At 38.0% G+C, this 23,290-nt stretch overlaps 2 protein-coding genes across 6 annotated transcripts in view; one reads left to right on the top strand and one right to left on the bottom strand.

Moving 5' to 3' along the window:
• The window catches only part of nt5e (5'-nucleotidase, ecto (CD73)), a 31,612-nt gene extending 18,818 nt beyond the window's left edge, over window positions 1-12,794 (top strand). The window contains exons 4-9 of the mRNA XM_079830429.1: window positions 4,000-4,197; window positions 7,747-7,901; window positions 8,302-8,410; window positions 8,485-8,634; window positions 11,808-12,008; window positions 12,088-12,794. Coding sequence (XP_079686555.1) covers window positions 4,000-4,197; window positions 7,747-7,901; window positions 8,302-8,410; window positions 8,485-8,634; window positions 11,808-12,008; window positions 12,088-12,248 — 974 coding nt within the window. The 3' untranslated portion in view covers window positions 12,249-12,794. The remainder of the gene's footprint in view (window positions 1-3,999; window positions 4,198-7,746; window positions 7,902-8,301; window positions 8,411-8,484; window positions 8,635-11,807; window positions 12,009-12,087) is intronic.
• Window positions 12,795-15,719: 2,925 nt separating this feature from the next.
• snx14 (sorting nexin 14) overlaps window positions 15,720-23,290 on the bottom strand; it is an 82,845-nt gene continuing 75,274 nt past the window's right edge. For 3 of the 5 annotated variants that reach the window (XM_079830688.1, XM_079830686.1, XM_079830690.1), the window contains 3 exons: window positions 16,402-16,493; window positions 16,244-16,300; window positions 15,720-16,154 (listed from right to left, as the gene is read on the bottom strand). In XM_079830688.1, the coding sequence (XP_079686814.1) occupies window positions 16,113-16,154; window positions 16,244-16,300; window positions 16,402-16,493 (191 nt within the window). In that variant the 3' untranslated portion in view covers window positions 15,720-16,112. The remainder of the gene's footprint in view (window positions 16,155-16,243; window positions 16,301-16,401; window positions 16,494-23,290) is intronic. The other 2 variants (XM_079830689.1, XM_079830687.1) reach the window with 1 other exon arrangement.

A 23,290-nucleotide genomic window follows, 5' to 3' on the forward strand; every position in this document is an offset into this window, starting at 1 on the left:
GTTTTTTTTACAGTGTACTGTATTTTTACAGTTAAGTACTGGGAACCACATCTAATGTTTTTGTTCCGTTCATTTAAGTCCTATAACACATAAAAGGTTGCTACCGTATTTTAAATTTGAGTTTTTTTTATTACAGTTTACTTTATTTTTACGGTTAAGTACAGTTAATTTAAGTCTTGCTAATGTTTTTTTTTGGGTCGGAAATGTAAGTCCTGTAAAACATAAAAGGTTGCTACCGTTTTTTTCTTACTGTAAAATACTGGCAAACACAGCTGATGTTTTTTACTGTAAATCTTACTGTTTAAAAAAAAAAAAAAATGGTAAAGTACTGGGAACCACCGCTGATGTTTTTTTTACCGTAAATTTAAGTCCCGTAAAACATGAACGGTTGCTTTTTAAAAAATAATAAAAAAATGTTTTATTACACTTTACTTTATTTTTACAGTTAAGTACTGGGATCCAGAGCTGATGTTTTTTTTTTTTTACAGTTAATTTAAGTCTCGCTAATGTTTTTTGTTGGAAATTTAAGTCCTGTAAAAGGTTGCTACCTTTTTTTTATTGTAAAATACTGGTAACCACAGCTGATGTTTTTGTACCGTAAATTTAAGTCCTGTAAAACATAAACTTTTTTTTATTTTTACAGTTTACTTTATTTATATGGTTAGGTACTAGGAACCACATCTGATCACTTTCTCTCTCTCTCTCTTTTTTTTTTTTTACCATTAATTTAAGTTCCACTGATGTTTTTTGCTGTAAATTTAAGTCCTGTAAAACATAAACTTTTTTTCTTTTTACAGTTTACTTTATTTATATGGTTAAGTACTAGGAACCACATCTGATCACTTTTTTTTTTACCATTAATTGAAGTCCCTCAGATGTTTTTTTGCTGTAGATTTAAGTCCTGTAAAACATAAAATGTTGCTACCGTATTTTACATTTCACATGGTTTTATTTTACAGTGCAGATCCACAAATTAGAGGATGTGCATCATTTTATTTGTTACATTTAATTTATTTGTGGTTATTCCTACTCATGATTAGAACAAGAACTCTATTTCCAGTCTCTTAAATGTGCTCTAAATAAGTGAATTCTGCCTATTACAGTAGCTGGGATCAGGGCTGCGGTCTCTTGGATCTTGTATTTATGTAAAACTCCTCAAAAATACAATAAAGTGGTTATGGTGTATGCACAGGTGAATTTGCTAAAGGACTGTGCTGATCTCACCACAAACAAAGTGACACCCATACACCTCTATTTCCACTGTCATTAAATGTGACAAATCTGTGCATTGATAAAAGACATGAGCTTTGCCAGCATAATGGGTTTAAAGATGAAAGTTTCTGTTTTATTTCGATCCAAACAGTTAACCAGGACAACAGTGACATGAAAGTTTCCTTTGCTCCCGAAACTGGTCAGGTTGCCAAGTAATGCTCATTAGCATTTTACTCAGCCCTGTTGCAGGCTTTGTGTTGTCTAGCATCAGCATTAGCACTGATCACACTGAATGAGCCACTAACCCCAAGTATTAAACCTGGGTGTTCACGTTTGTCCTTTGGGCATGAATGATGCCACAAATCATGTGTTTTATCATTTTAAGTGATCAGACTTTCACTTGGTTGATGATAAGATGGGCAAAAAAGACTTACATTAAAGGGACCCGAGCCATATCTAATCAATCTAATATAGGAGTGGACACTTTTGTTGTTATTGTTAGTCAGACAAGTCATTTATATAGTGCTTTTTACAATATAGATCGTTTCAAAGCAGCTTTACAGGGATAATAGGAAATGAATGGAAGAGAGATTGTTTTGGCTGTACATCAGATCAAGAGGAAAGTTATTGTCCAGCTAAAGTATGTTTTTGATTGATTCATTTTCGTTGGATAACATCATTAGTTATTTGCTTTGGAGCCGCTTACACAACACCATTTTAAACTAAAATAGAAAACCTTTAATGCGTTCTGGCTGTGCATTTGCATGGCAACAGTGTTTGGTGGCTTGAGAACACAAACTTTGAAATAGTTTTGAAACGATATCTTTATCATCTCTGTGCAAACTTCAAAAAACGGGAATCTGTGAGAATGGTGACGGCATGCACGTAAGCATTACGTGTTTATTTGTCATAAATTTAAGTCCTGTAAAACATAAAATGTTGCCACCATATTTTTTACTGTAAAATACTGGCAACCACAGCTGCCTTTTTTTTTTTTTTTTACTGTAAATTTCAGTTTTTTACAGTGTACTGTATTTTTACAGTTAAGTACTGGGAACCACATCTGATGTTTTTTTACTGTTAATCTAAGTCCTGCTAATGGTTTTTTGGCATAAATTTCAGTCCTGTAAAACATAAAAGGTTGCTACCGTTTTTTTTTTACAGTAGAATTCTGACAACCACAGCTGCCATTTTTTTTTACAGTAAATGTCACTGTATTTTTTACAGTAAAGTACTGGGAACCACATCTGATGTTTTTTTACTGTTAATCTAAGTCCCGCTAATGGTTTTTTGGCGTAAATTTCAGTCCTGTAAAACATAAAAGGTTGCTACCGTTTTTTTACTGTAAAATACTGACAACCACAGCTGCCGTTTTTTTACTGTAAATGTCACTGTTTTTTTTGTTTTGTTTTTTTTACAGTGTACTGTATTTTTATGGTAAAGTACTGGGAACCACAGCTTTTTTAAACCGTAAATTTAAGTCCCGTAAAACATAAACGGTAAGCATTACGTGTTTAGTCTAGGCAAGTGCGTTTGAATACGTATGTTCGCAAGCGTGTCGTTTTTTTCTTTACAAAATGGCCGCCAAATTACTTGTCTGGCATGCATAATACAGCATTTTTAGCCGTTTCTGTGGATCCATTTGTCTGGCTATCACCAGACCAAGCTCAATTTAAGATTGAACATTGTTCTGGGGAGTCTGCTCTGTATTTTCTACTGCACAAGAGGCGTGATAAACAAGCATAAATTAAATGACTCTGTACACAATTGGATAGTTCTTCAACCAATCAGACCACAAGAACCGTGATAAACGAGCATAAATTAATGATTGTACGCAATTGGATAGTCCTTCAACCAATCAGACCACAAGAGGCGTGATAAACGAGCATAAATTAAATGATTGTACGCAATTGGATAGTCCTTCAACCAATCAGACCACAAAAGGCGGATCAACGAGCATAAATTAAATGACTCTGCACGTAACTGGATATTCCTTCAACCAATCAGACCGCAAGAGGCGTGATAAACGAGCATAAATTAAATGATTGTATGCAATTGGATAGTCCTTCAACCAATCAGACCGCAAGAGGCGTGATAAACGAGCATAAATTAAATGATTGTATGCAAATGGATAGTCCTTCAACCAATCAGATCACAAGAGGCATGATAAACGAGCATAAATTAAATGACTCTGGACGCAATTGGATAGTCCTTCAACCAATCAGACCACAAGAGGCGTGATCAACAGGCAACGACCCATCGCTTCTCTATCCGTCATCGTATTAAACCAGCCAATAGAGCGCCAGGTGGATAAGCCAGTCTGTGATTGGTTCCCGCAAAAGTGTAACAGAAGCAGTAGAAATTAATGTACAGGTTTCCAGACTGACCTGCAGGGTGAAATCAAATCGCCGGCAGATCAGGCTGGGTTTACCCAGTCTAAAGGATCCATGTGAACGGGAATCATTTTGATTTTTATCTGTACTGAGGGAAAGTGTTAGTGTGGTTAAAACATGAAATTTAACAAATAATCTTCACATTTCAATCTACAAACGATATTGCTTTAAAGTACGGGTGGACATAGTATATTACAACAATATTTGTACTTAAATGTATAATTTCAGTGTTACACCTTGAATAAGTGTAACTCACTGTAGTAAAATATAAAAATAACCATCTTGAAACAAATGTTTTTGTGAACCATCTAATGTGCCTTAGACGTTTGCACAGAACCAATACTGTACTTGATTTACATGTTTATTCATCCACTTTGTGTGCCGATATCTGTAGGAGAGCCCCCATCCACAGAGGTTCCCGCAGGACCATACCCACTCATGGTCGATTCTGAGGATGGGCGTAAGGTTCCCGTGGTCCAGGCCTATGCATTTGGAAAATATCTGGGATTCCTCAAAGTGACTTTTGATGCAACTGGGAATGTGGTGAAATCTTTTGGCAACCCGATTCTTCTGAATGGCTCAATAGCACCAGGTAAACGTGGAAACAGGCTGGGGAATTTGTAAGTCAATAGAGCGTATAGGCTTCCAGAAGTAAAAATCCCATCTTCTCAGTAGAAACAGATTTGTTTTAGCAATGATCCTTTCAAGACATTAAACTTCATTGTTCTACCATGTAGAAAGGTCAAACTCCGAGCTGAGAATTTGCTGTTACCATGAAAATCTAAATTGTACAAAAGGAGTTTTGCAGGTGCGCATCCTCACGCCAACGAAGCTTTGCCGAATATGTCATTAACCCACAGATATATAATTTCATACTTAATGACTATAAGTGGTTTTATATTTCCAAATACAGTCAGTCAGGGGTCCCAAACACATTCCTGGAGCCGCCCCAACACTGCACATTTTGCACGTCTCCTTTGTCTGACACACACACCCTTTTCAGGTCTTGGAGTCTCTACTATTGAGTTGATGATCTGAATTAGGTGTGTTTGATTAAGGAGACAGTGTTGGGAAGGCTCCAGGAATCTGTTTGGGAACCCCGGCAATAAGTAATTTCATAGGAAGAGAACTTCATGACCTCTTGAAAGAAATATCTTGTTTTTTCAGATTTGCTTCAAGTTTGTTATGTTGTGATTCATCTTAGGGCGTCTTCACACCTATAGATTGTTTGTTTTGTTCCGAAACAGGGACGTGATTTGTTACAATGTTGCATTTTCTTCTTGGTTCAGTTCGATTTCGCAAGGCAAACTTTCAAAGCGTACCAAAATGTGTTTATGCAAGTCACATGTGAGTACAGCGGTCCTCTTATTGGTCAGAGTTTCCTCTGCGTCATCCATCAAGACAACTGACAAGTTCGCTCCATGAGCTTACTGTGGCTTTATTTGTAACACTATAAGAATATAGCTGTCATTCCCGTTGTTAAATGATACACTACATTTGTATTAATACTGTAGCAAATTCAAACACGCTCTCTCTGGATCTCTCAGCGCTTTCTAGAGGTTAACTGTGTCAAGACACATGTAAACACTATACAAATGTTATAATGCAGCTAGAGCAGGAATCAAAGCTTCATTGGGACAGCATTCTCCCACAGAGAAGTGCAATTAAACAACATTTTAAGATGAAGAGGTGCTCTGTGATAACTAATGTGCTCACAGAATCAGACACTACTGCTTTTATACAGCACATTTCCCGTTATGAATTATAATACCATTTGGTTCGTTGGGTCGGATTGCTTTCAACCTTCAAGTGAACCGTCCCAGAGTCCAGAACCAGAACTGTTCCTCGTTCAGGCGATCTCGGAACGATTGGTTTGGAAGTGGATCCGAGCGTGATTCACGTGTTCACATATTCCTCAACGAACCGAACCAAGGGAGAAAACGCACCAGGTTCAGAAACAAATGCTCAGGTGTGAAAGCACCCTTAGAGCTGGTTAGTTTAGTTCAAGTCTTAGAACTTTTGATTTTTCAAAATCCATATGAAGAAGTTGAACAGGAAATTTATGGTAGGGTGATTCGGACACATTTTGCCATTGAGATTACTTGGAAAAAGTTTAGAAACTCTGGTTACAGTGCTGGACTCGGTTGCACTCTGAAACATTGTTCAAGTCCCAAAGGCTCAGGTCAGAGTAAAAATGCATCCAAAAGTTGGACTCTAGTCCAGACTCAAGTCTGAGCTCAAGTAGCTTTTTTATGGCTGGGTTGAAAATACTGATTTCTCAATAAGATCTGGATAATTCAGTGTTTGGCGGGGAAAGAGTTAAACTTGCCTATTTCTATCCTATTCTTCTAGCTCCCTTTTTAGAGCTGCCCTGTTAGGAAATCAGCTTGCAGTGTATGTGGTTGCAACAAACACTTGATATGCTTGCTGCTGCACTTTTGTCATAAAATCACTTGAATATTAGACATGGAGTTACAATTGTTTTAGATTTCATCATGAAAATCCGACTGATTGTTACAGTTGCGGTGCCTCTACTGTCATGACATCAGCCAGAAAACACAAAAAACTAATGTTCATAAAGCCCAACTAAAACAAACACCGATCACCATAATGGTGACCTAAAATTGTGACTATTTCATTCAGTGGTTTGTTAACAGCAGGTGTTCATCACTAATGCTCAATCATCACTTAATTACCTCACTGCTTTAGGCCCTGTCCACACGAACACGGGTATTTTCAAAACCTGCAGCTTTTTCTACACGGTTTGGCTGTTCGTCCACATGCAAACGCAGTATCCGGTTACTGAAACCGAACTTTTTTGAAAACTCTGGCCAGGGTGAAGATTTTTGGAAACTCCGGTTACAGTGTTGTCGTGTAGATGGTGAAACCGGAGATTTCGGCTTGTTAAGTCGAAGTGTGCGCCGTTCTCTCCTTTGTTTGACGTCAGATTGTGCGCCGTTATCGCTATTGTTTACATGAGTGGAGTCTATGCAATGGCGGACGTAGCTTTAAATAACTCTGCTAACAGCGTTTATCGCATGTATACAGATACATGCGCAGTTATCTCGTTGTATTGCAGAACAGAGGTGCTAGAATGCAATAATACAATATAGTAAGGCAAGTGTGTGAAGCTTTGGTCCACTTGGGCCCTGCCCCTGTGTATATAGTTACCCGTCACTGAGTCCAAAGTAAACTTGCAGAAGGGTTTCACTGAGCCCATGGCATCCCTCAGTGCATCGGTGCCGTGGATGGGACCCAAGTGGAAATCAGCGCGGTTTTGCGTTTTCATCTGGACAGAGATTTTTTTAAACCGTGCTTTTGTGGACGCCATTGTTTTTTAAAACGGAGGAGGAAAAACTCTGGTTATAAAAATACCAGTGTACGTGTGGACTAGGCCTAAATGTGCAGAGCGGTGGGTCCCCAGGACCGGAGTTGGGAAATATTGTAAACTATTATAAGAGGCATGTCCAATCCTGATCACGGGGGGGCCACTGTCGTTCAGATGCCCTGTCCGAATACCCACACTTTCGGTCTTTGCACTTGACCACTCGTCTACTTACAAGATGTATTTCCTGCACTTGGCCCAAGTGTTCAAGTATGTGTGAAGACCGCAAGAGTGTATAAATCTTTTGATTACCCGATGGGACACACTTAACTGTTGCAAACAATGCAACACTTTATGTTTTACTACCAAATTATTTGTAATATCAAATTAATTTAACTTACAGTGGAAGGTTTTCCTCAACATCTTGCGATTTTGGGGCAGGTGAGTTCCAGAATATAATGCATGATGGGCTACGCTTAGCCTCAAATACCGCTCCAAAGCGTGATGCGCATTTAGTGTGCATTAAGGGCACTGCATTTTTAAACCATGGGACAGTCTTGCGCACTTACATGCATGCACGCGCTCTCATTGGCCAAGACCGCAAGTGTGGGTATTTGGACAGGGCAAGAGTTTAGCTCCACACCTGAACCAGCTAATCAAGGCCTTCAGGATTACTAGAAACTTCCAGGGTGGTGTGTTGGAGGTTAGCCGTCCAGCAGAAGGATTGGACACCCCTGTATTAAACTGTACCTATCAGATGTGATGCATTGCTGTTGTGGATTGTCCTTTTGATAAGTCCTTTTCAACCTCGTCTAGATCCCGTAATTCAGGCAGAAGTGGACAATTGGAGGAAGAATCTGGCCAATTACTCTTCTCTGTATATAGGACAGACTCTCGTCTATCTCAATGGAACTTTTGAGGAATGTCGATTTCGTGAATGTAATTTGGGAAATTTAATCTGTGATGCAATGGTAAGTGAATAGGTTTATGATTTTAAACATAAAATTGCCTTGATAGCATTATTTTGCACTCTAGATGGGACAAACACTACATTTGCAAATGATAAACAAACATTTCATCCTCAACGCCTACAAATTATTCAGTGATAAGGCAGATGGTAATCGTATAGGCCCCTGGTATTAACATTAGTTTCAGGTCATCCAAAGTAAATCTAAGTGTCCAAAGCATTTTGTGATCACCCAAACCACATTTGGAGGCATGTACTGTACATCACATTTGTAAGGACCGCCTACAAAAATAAAGTAAATGGTAAATTAGACTGCTGTCAACCCAGGACAGAAGATAAAGTGTTAGATTTGCTGTTAATCTCGCCCTTAAACCCATAGGACACCCTCTTTGCTTGTATTTCAGGTTCATACTAATATTAAATATGCTGATGAAGTCCAGTGGAACCATGTCAGCTCTTGTATTCTGAACGGTGGAGCCATTCGATCACCTATAGATGAGCGAAACAGAAATGGTACGGTTCTTCAACATCTTAAGCACAACTCCAGTGATTATTAGACATAATATTGAAATTTGTTTTGATGGAAGGTTCCATCACGATGGAGGACCTGATCGCGGTGTTGCCGTTTGGAGGCACATTTGACCTGGTCCAAATGAACGGATCTACTCTGCGAGAGGTCTTTGAGCACTCAGTTCGCAGATACGGAGGAAGCACTGGAGAATTCCTACAGGTGTCAGGTATGATTACTGTACATTGGAGGGCTGCCCCCTAATAGTCGACTAATCGTTAGTCGACTAGAAGAGGCTTAGTCGACCAAAAATGTCATTAATCGGTTAGTCAAAGGAAAAAACCTTGAGGCGAACTCATGCAGTCCGTGAGGGATAGATTGTTAATGGCGGCAGGAAATCCAAACTTTCGTCTATCATCCATCGATCTCAAATATAAAACATTTGAAACATGCAAGTAGTAGCAACTTCACAAGTCCGCTCGCGCTCACATTAACCTAGATAAATGTGCACTAGCCTATTATTAAATATTGAAGTGTTTGTGTGGAGTGTGGAAGCTGAAGTATAGCACGCTTCCTACATGACATGGAGACGTTCAATTACATTTAACTTAAAATACTCCGTCATTTTACATCAAGAGTAGCCTTACCAGCTAACACCAGACGCGACTTGCGTGAATAAATCGTGATATTCGCGCGTAGTTGGACGCTTGAACATTTTGAGTTTACTCGCTTCATTCGCGCGTGACATTCACTTCACAACAGATGCGATTTCACGTCATGGGAGGGGCTTCTGCCAGCGGCTCGTCTCGTTGAGAAATGGCTGACATGGATTGTTTTAAAATATGGTGAATAAGCTCAATTTGCCGGCTTTAGCTAGCTTGTAGTCTCACTCTCAATAGGTTATGTATAGCTCAAATTGAGTAAAGAGCGCTTTTTACAATTTACCAGATTGTCCGATCTCCTCACTCACTTTCTTCCAATCAAGATCCTTTTTATTCCTGTTTCTATAATGTATGAAGATGTATCGTACAGCTCCCGGTATCCACATATGATTTTGTCCTCATTGTTGTCACTACTAGAGCAAGCTCCTGATTGGTTAACGCGGCGTGAATATCCGCCAAAGTTCAGAATTTTCCACTCACGCGTCAAACGCTCAATTCGCGTCGCCTCATTCGCGCGAATTGCGTCGCAGAATGTCTATTCGCGTCTTTGTATTGAATAATAAAGAAAACAAACATGTTGCGCTTTCTGCCGTCTCGTTCTCCGTGAACTTAAGCACATCAAAAAAATCAGCGTGAACTTTCCTCACAGGCATGAGAAATACATCAATCGAAAGCTTGAAATGTCTATTTTTAAATGGAAGGATTCAAATGGACAACAAATATTCTTAGATTACGTTATGAAACATGGGACCACAAAACCAGTCATAAGGGTCAATTTTTTAATAGGAGAATATTTGGCCGAGATGCAACTATTTGAAAATCTAGAATCTGAGGGTGCAGAAAAATCTAAATAATGAGAAAATCTCCTTTAAAATTTTCCAAATGAAGTCCTTAGCAATGCATATTACAAAAATACATATTTGATATATATATATACGGTAGGACATTTACAAAATATATTCATGGAACATGATCTTTACTTAATATCCTAGTGATTTTTGGCTATAATAATTATTGATTTGGCACTAATCTGATTAGGCGACTATAGGGAATTAAGGCTCCCTATTATGATTTATTTGGTTTATTAATATGAAATAGATAAATGTGCACTATTATCTGCCGCATATCCAAGTGTTTGTGTGGAGTGTGAAAGCTGAAGTATAGCGTGCTTCACTGGAGGCGTGGGCGAGCGAACACTTGCGTTTTTTTCTGACAAAAGCGGAAACTTAAAATACTGTAATTTTTGGTCATTCAGACAAGAGTAATAAATCATTCGAAACTGTACTTTTATTTGTGTAAACTCACAATAACAAGAAATCATTGTGCCTTTGTAAAAATAAAGAAAAGAAAAAGCGCTTTCTGCCATCTTGTTTTCTGTGAACTTGAGCGCGTCTTAAAATAAACCAAAACTCACTGTACACCTCCTTCACAGACATGAGACATGTATCTGTAGAAAGCTTGAAATGTCAAGCAATTCAAGTAGAGAACAAATATTCTCAGATTTCTAAGATTATATAATCTGTATGAAACAGCCTACATATAGGCACGTCCACTGTGGAGATGACGAGTCAGCATCGTCTACTTAATCTCTGCAGCCGAAAACATCAATAAATTATTACAATATTCAGGCAGGTCTGCTTGCTAGACACATTCATAAACATTACTTTTGCCGGTGCGCTGTGGCAAGCTTTAGGCTATGTATTAAAGGCTCATTACCAGTGTTGGGGAAAGTTACTTTGAAAAGTAATGCATTACAATATTACGTTACTCCCTTAAAAAGAAACTAATTGAGTTACTTAGTTACTTTTTAAGAAAAGTAATGCGTTACGTTACTTTTTCTCACCTGGGCTGGGCTGGGCTTGTTTTTGTTTATAACAAAATAGTTATATTTTTGTGCAACGGTAAAGACCTCTTCATACCAAAATTGAAATAATAAGCCCCAGGCTGAGGTAAAAATGCAAATTCCCGCATGAACAGTAGAGGGCGCAGCTCTGGATAATGGAAGAATAGGACGCAGGAGAAAAAAGTTTTACCAATAAAAACAAAAAATCTAGTAATTTTCATCAGCAGCAGCAAGACATTGGTAAATTAAATATAAAGGTAGATTATGCATAAAAATAGTTGTTTTATTTAACATGTAATTATTGGAGGTTTGCATAGTACTCTGATTTTGCATTTGACGGATTTTATTCATTTTGAGCAGTACAGAATCTTTATTGTGCAAGTGAGATAAATAAATGCTCACATTTAGTCTAGAACTACAATAACCCTCATGTTCACACACACACCTCTGCACTTATTTTTCTCAACATGGGCACAGGAGAGCTGTCAGTCAAATTAATGTGGAAAAGTAACTTGCGTTACTTTTTTGAAAAAGTAACTCAGCTATTTTGTTGTAAATTTGAAAAGTAATGCGTTACTTTACTAGTTACTTGGAAAAAGTAGTATTATTACGTAACTCAAGTTACTTGTAATGCGTTACCCCCAACACTGCTCATTATTATGATTTGGCTTATTAATATACACGTGCGATTAGTCGACTAATCACTTAAATGAACGACTACTAGTCGACTAGAAAAATCTTTAGTCAAAGGCAGCCCTAGTACATTGTGCAACTATTTAAAACGACTATGCCCGTCAATTTGAGCACTGGAATACCATCGTCAAGCTCTCAGAATGACATAAAAACGCCATAAATCTAATCCATAAGCACATATTACGGTTTATAATTCCTCTGCAGGTTTTCAGCTGGTGTATGATTTATCGAAACCGTCTGGAAGCCGTGTTAAAAGTGTGAATGTGCTCTGCACGGAGTGTCGCGTGCCCCGCTACGAACCGCTCGTCCCCAAGAAGGTGTATAAAGTGGTGCTGCCCTCTTACCTAGTGGATGGAGGAGATGGATACGCTATGATCAAAGAACAGAAGCTCAAACATGACAGTGGTAAGTCATTGTGTGAGCATATATGCACATATATATCATTTACTTCGTATAACAACATACCATGTCCTGTCTTCCACAGGCGACCTGGATATAGCAGTAGTTGCCAGCTATATCACAGAGAGAAAGAGAGTTCATCCAGCTCTGGAAGGACGCATTCAGTTTTCCAGCTCTTGCATTGGACATCGAGGCTACATGCCCATCATCCTGCTAGTGTGGGCTCTCTGGGTCATGATTGTTTAGCCAGTGAGATTATTTAATGTACTTGTGTAACAACATGTAGCCATTTGTGTGTGGTTGTACAGTCAGAGGAAAAGACTTTGTAACCCAAAGATTAGTTTCCTTTATAGAAGTCAACAGTTCAGATTAACTGACAATTAGTGCAATGAAGAGATCCTCAATACAGGCGTTTTCTACACCTCTTTATATTTACTCTACACCTCTATGAAAAATTATTTTTGCTATTTTAGGTCTATTTTTGTGATTGTATTTTAATGACGATTCAGCACTTTTAACCTCAAATTCTCATTATTACAATAATCGAAGGTAGAAATACATCATGTATGATTTATGACGACTTTTTTAGCCGGATGATTTTTATTGTTTTGTATTCAGTGATACAGTTTGTCTGTAACTCTTTCCCCGCCAGCGTTTACTTTTTAAAAAGTTGTCAGCCACTGCCAGCATTTTTTGATAATTTTCACAAATACTTCATACACCCCCGAATATTTAGTTTTATGATTATCTGAACATGCAATGCATCCAAAGAAACAACACAGCCTCTTCTTTAAAAAAATAAAAATTCTCTCTTTATATATATATATATATATATATATATATATATATATATATATATATATATATATATATATATATATATATATATATATATATATATATATATATATATATATATATAGTTTGAGCTGATATAGTCTTTTGTATCAGCACTTGAATGTAAGTTTCATAAAAAAAGCTGCATTTTGAACAAAAAGCTGAGAAAATTGCATTTGTTTTACAAAGACTAAGCGATGGTTGTATCACTTGTTTCTGCTTTTTTATTTGCTGTGTTTTGATCAGGAGATTCTGTACTCTTTCAGATGATGTATAATAGCGACCCCTACCGTATAACAGTGAAAACATGGAAATAAAATAGTCCCCAGCCGGTCTCTCTGTGTAAGCAGGTTGTCACGTTGGTAATGTTAATGGAAGATAGCCTATTTTCAGGCGCTGTGTAATATCATTGCGCCGCTGCACTCATGGTACAGCTCAAAGCTCTTGATTATTACGCAGGAATGAGAGAATAGTTCCTAGCCATATCGGCCTAGAAGATCACAACTTTTCATTTTCCATCAGTCTTAACCCTTAAAGACCTAGAACATTTTTGGGGCGCCTGACTTGCCTCTACTTTTCTTTGTTTTTCTCACTCATTCTAGCAGTTAGCATCAAGTGTCATAAGAAAAACGGTAGCAAAAATGTGGTGTTTTTACTGTGTACTCAAACAGAACTTCATGAAGTTTGGATTTTTTCCTTTAGCAAGTTAGACTTGGTTGTTTTAGACTTCCAGATGAAATTGGGTCTAAATGTAACAATCCCTCAGCATGTTATAGACATTTATTATAATATTATTCTAGGCGTTTTTGAGTAGATGTGTCCAAAAAAGTTCAGGGTGTAAAGCACAAACTGCATACAGATAGAGAAATATGCTGATTTTTGTGAGCTGTGCTATGCGAGAGAGCGCTTCATGCGCTTATTTCTGTTTATTTTCATGCACGCAAATACACACACACTTTCACGTTGTGTCAGAGAAACACGTGATTGGTGGTTCAAAAGACCAAACACTGTTTATTGGTTGAGTTGATGAGAGTTTCAACGAATCTGGGCTCGGGAGGGGTGGGACTAATGATCAACAATCGTTTCTGTTTGGCTCGGGGGAACAACCCACATGCGTTTCCTTGAAGAATCAATGCGGCAGATTTTGATGACGCTTCCGTGCTCACTATGGAGCCTCTAAATAATCAATCGCGAGAAATGTGATACTTCTGAAAAGCTGAGATTCTCCTCTTTACAGTGCATTTTACAGCATAGGATTACAGATTGGATTAGCGGTTTAAAAGTTATTAAACATTATAGAACAATAGTTATTTTTAACCGCGGGCGGCTGTCTTGGTCTTTAAGGGTTAATACACAATGTAACTATACACATCACAACATGTAAAAAGGAAAATGTTGGCGTTTAGTCTCTTATTGCGCAGTCGGCTAGCTGGAGCCGTTTACCTCCAGTCTTTGTGCTAAGCTAGGCTAGCGGTGGGGAGTTATGGCACGGAGATGAGAATGGGATGTATGGACTTATCTAACTCTGGGGGATACGGTGAATAAGATAAAGTCCCAAAAAGTCGAGAGTTTTCCTTTAAAAAAAAAAAAAAATGGAGTGGGGCTTCACTGTTAAAAAAGAAAGAAATCTTGATGGTCCTATTTTCTTCATTCAAAATATAATTTAATATTTTTCTCTCAATTATAATTTGTAAATTTTTTCGTGCGATTTCTCTCGGGTAGAGTTATTTATTTTGTCATGTTTCTTGATGATGAAGATTAATTAGCACAACTTGTGACTATTACAGATCGTGGTTTGTCTGGCTAGAAATCACCACCTCTTTTCTGAGGCCGCATTTACACTGCAGGTCTTGAGGCACAATTCCGATTTGGTTACTATATCCGATTTTTTCTGATGACCCACTTACATCATCTTGTAAAAGCGTCCCGCATCTGATATTTGTATTTACACTATACACTGGCGAATCGGCCCAAGACGTTCTGACCCGGAAAAGGAAGTAAAACGGCGTGATATGCAATGGACGCAGACCCATAGGATCTGAAGAGCAGTTTTGAAGCGTAAAGTCGGGTCGAGCTGGCCGTCGCCATCTTGTCATCGCGCGTCACTCCCGGATAACAGAAAATGGGCAAAGAGGCGGGACGTGGGCGGAGCTGAAGTGACGTCATGACTAACAGACAGCAGATAAACAGCAATCCACCTGTCACTCAAAGTGGCCACGCCCTTAATTATGCAGGACTTTAAGGCTTTATATAATGTAAACGAATGAGTTATAAAACATTCACCCCTCACAGTCGTCATGAAGGGCAAAATTAGCCGTATAGACCAAAAGCACAATGTGTCCCAGACTGTAAACATGTGTTCTTCTGCTGTAAAGTTGGGCATTTTAACATGAGCTCAATGAGATTCTGCTCCTTCTGGAGTCTGTCTCTAGTGGCCAGTCCATGAACTGCAGTTTAAGTCACTTCAGTATCGGCTTCAGGAGAAACTGGGGGAGGAGCCGCTTGATCGCACCATTAGTGTCATGTGATCGCAGTTCGTGTCCACCTGAGTTGACGTCATTCGCCTCCGTCCCTTTTTCAATGACGTACGACTCGCATTTACTGGGGAATATCCGATTTGACCGCAAGAGCACGTATCCGAATCATATCGGATTTATTACCACATGATATGAGTGAGGCCTGAATCCGATCGGAGGATATTCATGCGGTTTTCTCCTGCTTACATGTTCACGTCATAAATCCGATGAGAGGGAAAAATCGGAATTGGGTCACTTGAACCATGCAGTGTAAACGGGGCCTTTGAGTTGCTATTCATGCTCCTATAAAGCACATATTTTTAAAATGAATTAATTTGAATACACATGACCAGGGACAAAAGAGCTGGATATATTACAATTTTATTTACTGAGAGCAAAGCCAGAACATTTACAAAACCCCCTTTTATTCCCCGCACACAACACATAACTGTACGAAATTACATGAAGTGTCTCAATTATGTTTTTATTTACTTGTTTCTGTATGTGTCTTTTTTTAATCAATCTAGAATGTAAGAACGGAGGTCTGAAGGATGTTTTCACACTGATAATGTCATGATGTGGGTTAAATGAAGTTGATTTCTACTTGATGCAGACCTCCTGATGTTGACAAATAAGGCAGGGATTCCAATGATTGGATGAAATAATCATGGCATACAAGTCAATAAATAATTGTATTTTCGTAGTGCAATAAAATGCTTTATAATGTTGTGTTGCTGTTGAGACTTCTGATAATGTTTTACATCCATCTAGAGGAGACGGAGAGGCCCGTCTTCTGATTCTACAAAAGACAAAACAGCAGAAGCTCCATTAATGCGCATGGCGAGCAGCTCTGTGTCAGAGCGTGGATACCGTACAGAAGAGCGTTACCTTACTGAGCTCGGGGAACAGCTCCTGGATGGCGATGTCAAGCAACACGTACGTCATCTGTTAGCAACCCATGAAAGAGAAAGGGCACAATTAGCAGAAAGCGGCAGCATTTGAGGAAATGACATCAGTACGTTAGATAAGCATCTGGCGGTTCGTACCTGTTTGTTTAGCAGTGGCTGCTGAATGGCATTGAAAAGCATCTCGACGCCCTCATACTTTGCTTCCTCGCCGATACATTTCCCCACTAGATCTGAGAAACGCCACACATCAGTTATTGAGCTATCATTTTATACAACAGTTCTCGAATCTGATCATATTCCTCCAGTATCAGCACTGGGACCGTTTCCAGTGTTGCCAACTTAGCAATTTTGTTGCTAGATTTAGCAACTTTTCAGACTCCCTGGGGCAATTTTTTTTTCTAAAAGCACCTAGCAACAAATTTAGCAATTTTTTTTAATTTATTTGGCAACTTTTAGCAACTTCTGGAAAGTGACTCTAATCCAAACAATACACGTACAAGCTAGCTCAATAGGCCAAGCGGTTCATTCATAATTCCTTAAGATCACTGGGGAAATGTGGAAATCGCTGTAAAAACCGGAAGATCATTTAGGTAGCATATTTACGGAGCCCTGCATATGACATGCAGGAAAAAAACTAGTAGGCTAAATCGTGCACACAATTTATAAATCGAGGGAACAAATGAGTAAATCGTGTGGACGGTTTAGAAAATCGAGGGAACTAATTTTTTTAATTTTGCGCGCAAAGATATTTTTTTTTATCTTGCACGTTATGTGTAGGGCTCGATCCGTACATATTAACGAACACATTGCTTTAATCTATTTTTACAAACAAATCTAAATTAGCATTTCAAATAATATCTACGCGTTACATAATGGCGAAGTTTTACCTTGCGATTACGTAATGACGTAATAGCGCAATGACGTCACAACGTCATTTAGCAACAACTCGATCTGCCTTTAGCAACTTCCCCTGAAAATTTGTTGGCAACAGTGACCGCTTCAACGTGTGTATCACTCCACTTGAGACGATTGTCATGGCGGTCGAGCGAATCCATCATATTTCTTACAAATACTACTGTTATTGTGTCACAGAATGGAGTTTTTAGGCGAGAATGTAGTTATTTAGACCTGAAATATGTGACTTGTATATAAACATTTAGACTCTTTCTCAGATGTGAGCTCCAGGCCGTCAGCGGCCGCTCAGCGCTCATGAACCCGCAGAGAACAGCTTCATCTCAGACAGTCCTTCAGGAATCTGCCCCTGGCTCTTACTGGATGGAGAGAGATAGTGGATAAACATGAGAGATCTTTCATTTGCGGTTTATCAAACGGGCAATCTTTGCTCTTATTAATCTATTACTTGTTCCAGAGCGAACAGATTTGAGTTAAGAAGTAAGTTAAGTTTTATAACTTCATATTTAGGCTATATTTATCTTAACCCTCTGGTGCTCTTCGGTCACTTCTGACCGGAAAATTTTCTGTTTTGAAATGTAAAAAATCACTGCTTCATCTGAATGATATGAAACTTGGTGACTTTTCTAGCATTGGGTGTCATGATTCAAGTATGCCAATCGGTCGTTTAAAAAAAAGTAGCGTTCATTGTCTTCAGTCATAGGAAATTAATAGGAAATCGGCAAAAACACAAAAATTCTCTGAATATTTGAGTGTACAATCTACAAATCGATCACAATGTACACAGGAGTGAAGGGGTGACACTCAAAAACATCAAGAGTGTGATATTGACACATCCACTCACACACACATGCACACTTATACACACACACACCTATGAAAAACTGAATCTACGAACCACATTTAGAATTTTTCTGTGAATGTTTTTTTCACAGCTTCATCAGAATGATATGAAACTTGGTGACTTTTCTAGCATTGGGTATGTAAACACACAAAATAATTGAGGGCATGATTCGAGCATGCTAATTGGTCGTAAAAAAAAATACTCCCACTTGTGCTCTTCGGTCAAAAATGACCACCATAGGAAATGAATGGGAAATCTGCAAAAACACAAATTCACAGAAAAAAATCTATATTTCTAACAAACAAACAAAAAATATCTAAAACTTTATAATAATAGTCTTTGAGATTTTTTAAAATATATATTCAGATCCATCAAAAAAAAAAATTATTAAATGTGTTCAAAGAGAATTAGGGAATTTTCAAGCCTCTCCATTGAGACCTCTAGAGATTACACACATGGTTGCATGATTTCTTAAATAATTCCTAAAGAGGGCGCTAATCCGCTAATTTCAGGTTAAAATAGAGACGAGGCCTTCAAAATATTTTTTTGAAGGCCTCGTCTCTATTTTAACCTGAAATACTGCAATAATAATTAAAAAATATTTATTTCAATGGCAAAAATAGACCCTAATTATTGCATAAATATTAAAAAATACCATCAAATCATCTCAAAATACAAAATTAAAAAGAAAAAATATTATTGAAGAAAAATAAATTGCATTGGTTTTACTGGGGTGGAGAAAGTAAAATTTTTAGGTGTCAACCAATGCAACCCCTAAACGAAGAGCACCAGAGGGTTAAAGGTCCCATGGCATGAACATTTCACTTTGAGGTTTTTCAACATTAATATGAGTTGCCCTAGCCTGTCTATGATCCCCCAGTGGCTAGAAATGGCGATAAGTGTAAGCCCTGTGTGTCCAGCTCTGCCTTTGAGAAAATGAAAGCGCAGGCGAGCTGATCTGGAATCTACAGGTCTCTGCAGGATAGTAGGAGTTACTAGATCAGTGGGCGTGGCCATAAACAGAGGGTGTTTTCCACTGTTACCTGATTTGCCCACGTCACAGGGTTTAGGGGTGGGGTCGGGTGGAAGGGGATCATTTTCATTGCATGGTTTATAAACACCTATCAGTTTTAAAACACCCACAAATTTAGAAACGCCCACTTTTGGAAACTGAACATGGATTCAGTTTACTTTTTACATTTAATTCAGTCGCAATGTCAACACATGCTTTTACGATATGGATTCGACAGCACGGCAACAAACAGTGAGTAACAGTGTTCATTAATGCCTGATCTGTGATCAGTGTGTAGCTCATTATTCACACAGTAAAATAAAAATCCACAACATGGGACCTTTAAATCCTGCACTAGAGCTGCTTTTGTACGCTTGACTGAATTGTTTGCTTGTGTTTCTTTCCTTTTGTCTTTAATAATGGCTATTGTTGTTGATTTAATAATAAAATGCTGTATTTGGTATTGAGAAAGGGTCCGTTAGTGATGGTGATGTGGACTTCAGTGACAGTCACATGATCACACCATAAGATGCAGCAAAGACTGTCTTTATGAGTGACTGGTTGTGAACAGGGAAGTTGCTTTAGTGCTGTCATGATGAAGATATCGCTTTCCTCAGCGGACATTCACATATATATAATAATCTGGACATGGAGCTGAAGAATGAATGCTATATCAGATGCAGGTAATACACTCGTTTAGTCGATCTCTCTCTCATTACACAATAATCTTCACTGAAGCGACTCCGCCTTCCTGCGTTTCGAGATCTAAAGTGATGTTTCAGAATCAGTAACAGAGGCTTGAGCTCGACTGTTAAACCGTCAACTTGAGATCTGAATCTGTGGCGGAAGGAAGTAGTTCCACATGTTATATTGCTCATTTATTAACATGATATGCTGATTAAAATGTGTTTGGTGGTTTAAATGTTGACTATGTGGTTAGTTTATCATTACGCCCTGTTACAAAGTCTTGATTTAGGTTTTCATGCTTTGTGAAGGGTCCGATTCTGGGATCCACTGCCGCTTCAATATACTGTATATCCTTATCTTTTTGAGTGATTTCTAATGAGTGATTTATAAATCAAAATTCAAGGTCATGAGATTTTACTTAATCATAGAATTGGTTGACTGGAATGCGCTCTCTCCATGTTTTTGAGAGAGAGATTTAATCTTCTAGCTGACCAAGACATCCGAGGTCACCGCTTACATCAGGGGTTCCCAAACTTTTCCATTCCAGGACCCACTTTACCCAAGTCAATTGTTCTCTGGAACAAGTAATAGATTAATAAGAGCAAAGATTGCCGGTTTGATAAACCCCAAATGAATGATCTCTCAAATTGTGATAATGATTATAACAGCAGCCTAATGGCTATGTTGAAATAATGTAAGCGAGTAGTTTCGGTCTGATTTACACAGACATGGCAGAACAAGTTTACAAGAAAATAAAAAGTAGCCGGTAAGCTTAATCTTGATCCAAAGTTTGATATGACAAACATTTTTATATATTACACTACCAGTCAAAAGTTTGGAATCATTAAGATTTTTTAATGTAAAGTCTCTTCTGCTCATCAAGGCTGCATTTATGTTATTAAAAATACAAAAAAGCTGTAATATTGTGAAATATTATTAAAATGTAAAATAACTGTTTTCTATTTGAATATGTTTTAAAGTGTAATTTATTCCTGCGATCAAAGCTGAATTTATCATCATTACTCCAGTCTTCAGTGTCACATGATCCTTCAGAAATCATTCAGATATGATATTTTGCTGTATGATTATTATCAATGTTGAAAACAGTTGTGTACAATTTTTATATATAGAATAGAAAGTTCAAAAGAACAGGATTTATCTGAAATATAAAGCTTTTGCAACATTATAAATATCTATACTGTCACTTGATCAATGCGATGCAACTTTGCTGAATAAATGTATTCATATCTTTAAGTTCTAAAATAAAACAATTCTTACCAACCCAAAACTTTTGAACAGTCGTACAATGTTACAAAAGCTTTCTATCTCAGATAAATACTGTCCTTTTGAACTTTCTATTCATCACAGAATCCTAAAAAAATGTTTACAGGACTGCTTTCAACACTGATAATAATCATAAATGTTTCTTGAGCAGCAAATGATCATATCTGAATGATTTCTGAAGGATCATGTGACACTGAAGACTGGAGTAATGATTATAAATTCAGCTTTGATCACAGGAATAAATTACATTTTACAATATATTCAAATAGAAAACAGATATTTTACATTTAATACTATTTCACAATATTACAGCTTTTTTGGTATTTTTAATAACATAAATGCAGCTTTGGTGAGCAGAAGAGACCTCTTTAAAAACATAAAAAAATCGCAATGATTCCAAACTTTTGACTGGTAGTAGTATATAAAAAAAATAGGCAAATAATGATTTTTGATAATAGGCCTACAACTGTACTAATATTTGCAGTTTAATTTCTTCATTTACAGTGGTTAAACTATCTAAACGCTTCGAGCGTGTTTCAGAATGTCACACCCTTACCATAACCGTGAGTTTCAACACACTACTAACCAACTCAACCAGGCCCCGCCCCTTTATATGACATATGCCTTGGGCGGGAAATCTTCAGGGATTTCAGAAACAGTGCGCTGTGATATCTAAATAACTCCCTTTGAAGTGACTTTGAAACATTACAGCCCTTTTTCATGCTCAAACTGCCACATTACACACTAAAAAAAGATCAACATAACAGGACGCCTTTAAAACACGGCATAGACTTGGTCGGCGTCGGGTCATAGCTGGGGGCGTGGCGTGGGGGCGGAGTCCACGTGAGGGAAAACTGTGCCTTACCCCACAATGTAAATGCATGGGGTTAACCCAGTTTAGCCGGTGTAGAATCACTTTTGCCGCTCGACAGAGCCAGATCTACAGAAAAACTGAGCCATATTAGGTCAGATTGTCCATACAGTATCTGTGACTGATAAACGACCCAACAGAATCAATGGCCAGAGGTGTCATTTTCTCATCAAAACACATGCAGCTCCGCCGACCCCCATATAGGTATGACATGCCAACTTCATAAATCTCCCAGTCTTTCCATGAAGACATTCATTCAGTGTTCTTGAATTTAAAGGGGGGTGAAATGCAGTTTCATGCACACTGAGCTTTTTACACTGTTAAAGGGTTAGTTCACCCAAAAACGAAAATTCTGTCATTAATTACTTAGTTGAAATCTGACGGCTCTGAAAGGCCTCCATTGGCTCAATGGCACGGTTCACTCTCAAGACCCTTAAAAGGCACTAAAGACGTCGTTACAAAGTCCATCTCACTACAGTGGTTCTACAATAACTTTATGAATCGGCGAGAATAGTTTTTGTGCACAAAAAAACCCTAAATAACGACTTATATAGTGATGACGATTTCAAAACACGGCATCATGAAGCTTCGAAGCGTTATGAATCAGTGAGTCGAATCATGATTCGGATCGCGTGTCAAACGGCCAAACTGCTGAAATTTGGCGATTCAAACCGCTGATTCGACTCACTGATTCATAACGCTTGGAAGCTTCATGAGGCCGTGTTTTGAAATCGTCATCACTATGTAAGTCGTTATTTAGGTTTTTTTTGCGCACAAAAACTATTGTCGCCGATTCATAAAGTTATTGTAGAACCACTGTAGTGAGATGGACTTTGTAACGACGTCTTTAGTGCCTTTTAAGGGTCTTGAGAGTGTAAAGTGCCATTGAGCCAATGGAGGCCTTTCAGAGCATCAGATTTACACTAAAATATCTTCATTTCTGTTCCGAAGATGAACGGAGGTCTGACGGGTGTCCAACGACATGAGGGTAAGTAATTAATGACAGAATTTTCATTTTTGGGGGAACTAACCTTTTAACATTTTAAACTGATCATAAAACGTGTCTTGTGCTATGAAATTGACATGTCAGTGTCACAATATTATTAGAATTACTGACAATAGCAAAGTTTTTTTATTTACTTTTTTATAGCAACCGTCTTCATCAAAAGACTGGGTGATTTATGAAGCAGCCTAGATATTATATCGTGTAATATTTGTGGGAGCAGCATTTTGACGAGAAAATGTACAAATGTCGTACATATAATGTGACTATCAGCTTGAAGCACAAGCATGAGCCCTTCCCATCATGGAATAAAGACTTTTGGATGTTTTGTACATTAATAACCTCACGCATTATGTGGATATGTGATCGCTCATCGTGAAGTCCCGTGACAAGTATGACTTTATTGGCGTTTTG

This window comes from Gobio gobio (assembly GCF_949357685.1).
Source record: "Gobio gobio genome assembly, chromosome: 12".
NCBI classification, from domain to species: Eukaryota; Metazoa; Chordata; class Actinopteri; order Cypriniformes; family Gobionidae; genus Gobio; species Gobio gobio.